Below are 6,000 nucleotides of genomic sequence, written 5' to 3' on the forward strand. Positions count from 1 at the left end.
ATAGTTTTACGTCGGCACACGATACAGTAAGACGCACGCGGCTGTAGACAGCTGTATCGTGATTCATTCCAAACGCGCTGCTCAGAGTAATTACAGCGAGCGGCTCAGAGAGGGGCGAGACGGCTAACGTTAAAATGCCTCAAGCACTATTCAATACAAATTTGTATTGAAATGAAATGACGACAACACTATCATGATGTGTTCAAATGTAATCTTGTCAAAATGTATTTATTTTCGGCAAGAAGCTTGAATAAGTGCAGTCGTTATCTCAGCACGAGCTCTAAGCAGCTTATAAAACATAATTAAAAACTACTAATGCCAAGATTTTTCTCTTACATACAATCAAGAACTTCCTAATTATTTGAATTGGGTTTTTTTTATGCAAATAACCAGTATAGATGACAGTAAGAAATTTTAAAGAATAACAGAATTTTAGACAGTTTGCATTGATTTGGTTCAACGTGTTTTTCCGGACGGTGGTAAAATTGGTCCTGAGACTTGCCGTCATTATTAATAGAATAACAGAAAATCGGTGCATCTTTGGCTAATTTCAGGAAAGCTACAGGCAGGCGGAATTCTGAGGGCGTCAGTATGGACTACTAGAGCTCAATCTAGCAGCATAATCTGGAGATAAAGACGGGGGCCTTTGTCAGACAAACACAGAGCTTGCCATGTGGAGATGTCCTGCTCATTCAGCGCAGTCAATGGAACTAATTCAGCCTTGCGTTCGGCGTCTGTGGCGCACTGAGCGACTTCGACAATGGTCGAGCGACAGCGGGGCCCCCGGAGCCCGCTGCTCGTACTCACGTTGCTGGGTGCGCTTGTCGCTGGCGTTCTTCAGCGGCAGGCAGACGGGACAGTCGTGTCGTGTGCAATTTTTCCAGTGGGAGATGATCTGTCTGGACGACGCACAGTGAGCCACTGCAAGGACAAAAAAAAAAAGAAAGAAGATCAGAGACTTAGAGGGTTCGGTGTTTTAATGCTGACAGTTTGCCACCGAGCGCTCAACTCGGAAATGTTAATAAAACAATAGTTTAAATAGGACGATTTTGGCAAAAACGCATGCGTTTGGGAAGTAGTGAGCATACGACTAGATAAGCGAGCGTTGGATTAGCCTATACGGCACGAGTTGTGTGAGAGCGTATAGTTTCACTCAGTTTTTTAATTCTCCATTTATCGTGGAGGCATCAAAAGCTCAAAATGATCAAAGAGAAAAAACTAAAGAAGTAATAAAATAAGACTATTGGACATTAGATAAATGTGTAGATAGTGAGAGTTAATAAGAGAAAAGAGAGAAAAAGGTTCAGCTCACTGCACTAGTTCCCTCTCTTGGATGGCCACTGATTTGGCCCAGTGGAGAATGAACTGTACCTGAACAAAGTGAGGCGCTTCATTCTATCTGCGGCCAGGATTTTGTGATAGCGGCTAATCTGACATGAAATCATCAGCAGGCCTCGCTGGCTGCCTGGCACACACAAGTATAACGTCTCTCCACAGTTCTTTCAGAAGCAGAGATCCAGAGACAGAGACTCCTTCACACATCTTGGCCTCGGGGGGGTTTTGGTTTGGCATGAAATTTAACGTAAGCATTCAAGTCCAGGGTTAGAAACATGTTGGTGGTCATTCATGAGCCATTAACCGGCTTTCCTACTTGAAGTATTAGAATATTCCATGTGCATTACACTTGTCATCCATTTGTTGAGTTTTAATCTCAACATCCAGGGAACATGATTGTCTCATTAGAAGAATCCTTTTCTATGTTGAGAACATTTTAAAGCATTTCTTCCCCACATGATGTTTTCCATCGCTTGCTGGTTTCATCTGTTGTGGTAGGTGTAAAAAACATCCATACCAGGACTAAAAGAGTATATTTAATATTTATTTAATTTTAATTGATTAAATTTGACTGATAAAGAAGCAAATTAAATTTGTGTTGATTCCTGTATTATCTACTCCATTTCATTTTTTTAATACATTTTAGCTGAACTTTGAATATTATTTCTGCATACATTTATTACTACATTATTTACATTTATTTAGTTATTTAATTTGAGTATTTATTTATTTATGTATTTATTAATGTATATATTATTACCCCTATTTATTTCCCTAAACTTATTTCGGTATTCTTTATTGTATACATCACACATTATGCAAATAGGTGGGCTGTCATTCAAAGTGTGTCATAGGCTCAACTTTTTGCCTATTGGTTGATTGACTTGATACACAAGATCTAGATATCAAATGGTTTATAACTAGAGATGCACCGATCCGTTATCAATATCTGTATCGGTCCCGATATAGGAAAAAATTGTAGATCGGGTATCGGTGACAATGTGACCGATCCATAAAGGCAAATCTATTCAGTCCAATTATATGCGTTGTGCTCTGCGTAACGTCATGCGCTAGCGAACTGGCCGCATAGATTGTTTTCAAAATGGAGCTAAGTTTAACAGCACACCGGCTGGATGAAACTTTTGTGCCACACAGTGCAATGTTAAATGCAACAAACTTTCGTGGGTCACACACCAGCGAAGCGATAGCAGCTAGCCTGAAGGAAATGTTTGACAAGTGGCAAATTCCGTTGAGCAAAATCCACGTGATTCTGAGGGACAACGCCAGCAACATGAGAAAAGCGATGGACAACCTGGGGGCGCGTAGCGTCGGCTGCGTTTTTTAAATCGATTCAGCACTGTTTTTCTCTATTAGATCGGTATCAGATCGGTATCGGCCGATACTGAACCTCAGATATCTGTATCGGTATCGGAAGTGAAAAACGTGGATCGGTGCATCCCTATTTATAACTATATTTATTTACTTTGTCAAGAGAGAAATGAACATTGATTGGCGGCTAGAAAGAACTGAGTTCATGTTGTGTTAAACCTTTAATCATGTGACCACACAGCCGCAAATTCCTAAACAGTAAAAAAAAGAGGGAGTTGACTTCTGAAAAACTTCTCAACCTCATGAAATGATCCGTTTTATTTCATCATCCAACTGCTTCGAAAGGCTCCAACTCACCCTGGCAGGACTTGCCGGCCTGGCAGTGGGTCATGTGGTTGAGGACGTTCTTCATGGTGCGGCAGTGCGGCAGGGCGCAGGCTCTCACCTCCCCGTTGGCCTGCTCCCGCCGCTGGCACTTGTGCGCGTGAAGCAACAGGACCAGCTGCTGCTGGATCAGCTTGCGCTTCTCCGGGTCGGCTGTGGGTCCGGCTGGAGACACCGCCACGCCGCCGCCGCCACCGCCGCCACCGCCGCCCAGCGGGAGCATCGCCGCCTGCTGCTGAATGGTCAACAAGGAAAATGACAAAATGTCAAAAGTTGTAATGGGTTATACGTTTTTCTTTGGGCTTGCGAAGCTGTCGATATCACAACACTGCCCACCCAAATAATGTCACCGTGTTTTTGAAAATGTACTGTTAATAGTTTTTAATATCAGAAATAGTCCTCGAGCCTCAGCTGGCCGGAGGGGCGTGTCTGTGTTTGATTGACAGCAGCCAGTGTTACACCATCGTAAACTAGAGACGATATATATATATATATATATATATATATATATATATATATATATATATATATATATCTCTCGCTCTCTCTCTATATATACATCTCTCTCTCTCTCTCTCTCTCTCTCTCTCTCTCTCTCTCTCTCTCTCTCTCTCTCTATATATATATATATGGTATATGATATATATATATATATAGATATATATATATATATATATATAGATATATATATATATATATATATCTATATATCTATATCTATATATATCTATATATATATATATAGATATATATAGATATATATATATAGATATATATATATATATATCTATAGATATATCTATAGATAGATATATATAGATATATATCTATATATATATATAGATATATAGATAGATATATATAGATATATATAGATAGATATATATAGATATATATCTATATATATATATATATAGATATATAGATAGATATATATAGATATATATATATATAGAATGTTTTCTGAGCTTATATTACAAAATGTTTACTACGTTTACATGAATGCACACAAATACAGAGTAATCATATAAAGACAATACGTTTCATCACCATTGAACAACATGTCATATCTTGATATATGATTTCATCACGGTATGATTCCATTGATAGACCATACATTATCATATTTCATTATCGCTCCAGCTCATCAGTAATCATTATAATATCTATGATTATCACTTTAGCCTCAGCATTCGGGCCACTGCAACGGCAGCGCAGTCGAGAAGCAATGACTTTATTTTGTCAATAATAAAGTGGTGCTTTGAAATATGATCATCAAATATACTGTTATGACTAGGGCTGTGGAAAAATATCAATATAGCTTACTTTCGCGAGAATTCTTTTAAATGATAGTGTATGTCTACTATCGAAACATAAAAAAAATCCAGATTTAAAATGTCCTTTATAGTTCAGTGTATCCCCTACCATTATATTAGGGGGGCGCCCCCCAATGCCCCCACCCTCCCTTGAAGGTCGAGTTCATTTTCTTTAATTATATTTTCTATATAGCGCCAGATCAGATGTGTATCTCGTACTGCTCCACCAGTTGTTTTTCATTTACATTCCACTACTCTCTAAGCAGCTCAAATCTATCTAAAAATCATGGGCCGCCATTAGCGAAACTGAATCCGACTCAGCATTCTTTCATAACAGCAAACAGGCACAGCTATTAGAAGTCGTGATGTTCAGACAGATTATTGTTTACTTGCGGGTTATTATTATTATTCACCCGCATTAGTCAAAACAGCACACAAACTTCCCACCAAAGGTTCGGCCTTCACTGAAATGCCAATGTGACGCCATAGGATGGCGTCACATCCGTCTATATACTGCGCTAAATATCGATCCTGTCAATTTATTCCAATTCATATCATGAACCATATTGGCCAGCCCTATGCAGGATAGTAGTAATCTGTTAACCGTTGTATCTGATTTTAATATCATTTCTATACGTTTACTAATGTAGCTTACCCTTTAATATCTACGGTTGCATTCAAAGTATCGCAATATTTTGTGTTGCAATACTGTATCAATACACGGACGCCAACTATTATCCGGATGTTGATCCGTACGGATTAATTACACAGTTTAACGTTAACCATCGACGATCGTTATCTGCCGATATTCAGTAAAATATGCGATCACGACGTCGGCATTTATGCTTTTCTAGTCGCCGATCTCTGACAATGTTACATTGTGAACAACCAACCCGTGTTTAAATCGACAGGAGAGCTAGTAACGCTAGCAGCATTGCTAACGGCCAATGAACGAAGGTAAACGTTATCATGATGGGTTCACATGTAGAAACTTAAATAAACAGTTGTTTGAAGGAGATGTTGTCACAACAACATAACTAGATATTAGAGAGGGAATATGAGCAGTTCACACTACCTCTACACAGTCTATAATACATCAACACTACTAATGACACCATTCAATAAAGATACAATCTTTTATTTCCCAATCATTATAGATGACTATAACAAAGTAAAAGGATAACATTTAGAAACGTTGATGGTTTACATTGACTTCCGAACGGTTGAACTGATTTTTGGGATGGGAGTCTGGTAGAGCAGCTGCTATAATCAAAACAAAAAAGAGAATCTGTATCTACAAATATTGATCATCAATGATCGGCAATTAGTATCGCGATCAGGGATCTCTAAAAGTCCTATTTGCTCTCTTTTATTACTTTGTGCTGATCCAATACGTGTTTTGAGGAGTTTTATGATCTGTTGCACCACTATAGTTTAAACACTTTGAAACTTTTTTTTAAAATCAATGAACTTTTTAAACAGAGAGAAGTAATGTACCCACATACCCACCCTCAACAAGAACCATGACAGCATCCATTAAGATGGGATGTGGTAGCATCAAGCTGTACAGACACACTGATCAACTTGCTGCCGCTCTCTCATCCACAAAGCTGCTCAGAGACCAGACCAGACCCCT

General features: G+C 38.8%; 1 protein-coding gene across 4 annotated transcripts in view; it reads right to left on the bottom strand.

Moving 5' to 3' along the window:
• Window positions 1–6,000, bottom strand: part of crebbpa (CREB binding protein a) — a 35,723-nt gene that overhangs the window by 16,768 nt on the left and 12,955 nt on the right. For all 4 annotated transcript variants that reach the window (XM_068727645.1, XM_068727644.1, XM_068727647.1 and 1 more), the window contains exons 3-4: window positions 3,022–3,283; window positions 808–921 (exon numbers count right to left, since the gene is read on the bottom strand). In XM_068727645.1, the coding sequence (XP_068583746.1) occupies window positions 808–921; window positions 3,022–3,283 (376 nt within the window). The remainder of the gene's footprint in view (window positions 1–807; window positions 922–3,021; window positions 3,284–6,000) is intronic.

This window comes from Cebidichthys violaceus, unplaced genomic scaffold (assembly GCF_023349555.1).
Source record: "Cebidichthys violaceus isolate CVI_PGR_0920_01 unplaced genomic scaffold, fCebVio1.0.p SCAF_4, whole genome shotgun sequence".
NCBI lineage: Eukaryota > Metazoa > Chordata > Actinopteri > Perciformes > Stichaeidae > Cebidichthys > Cebidichthys violaceus.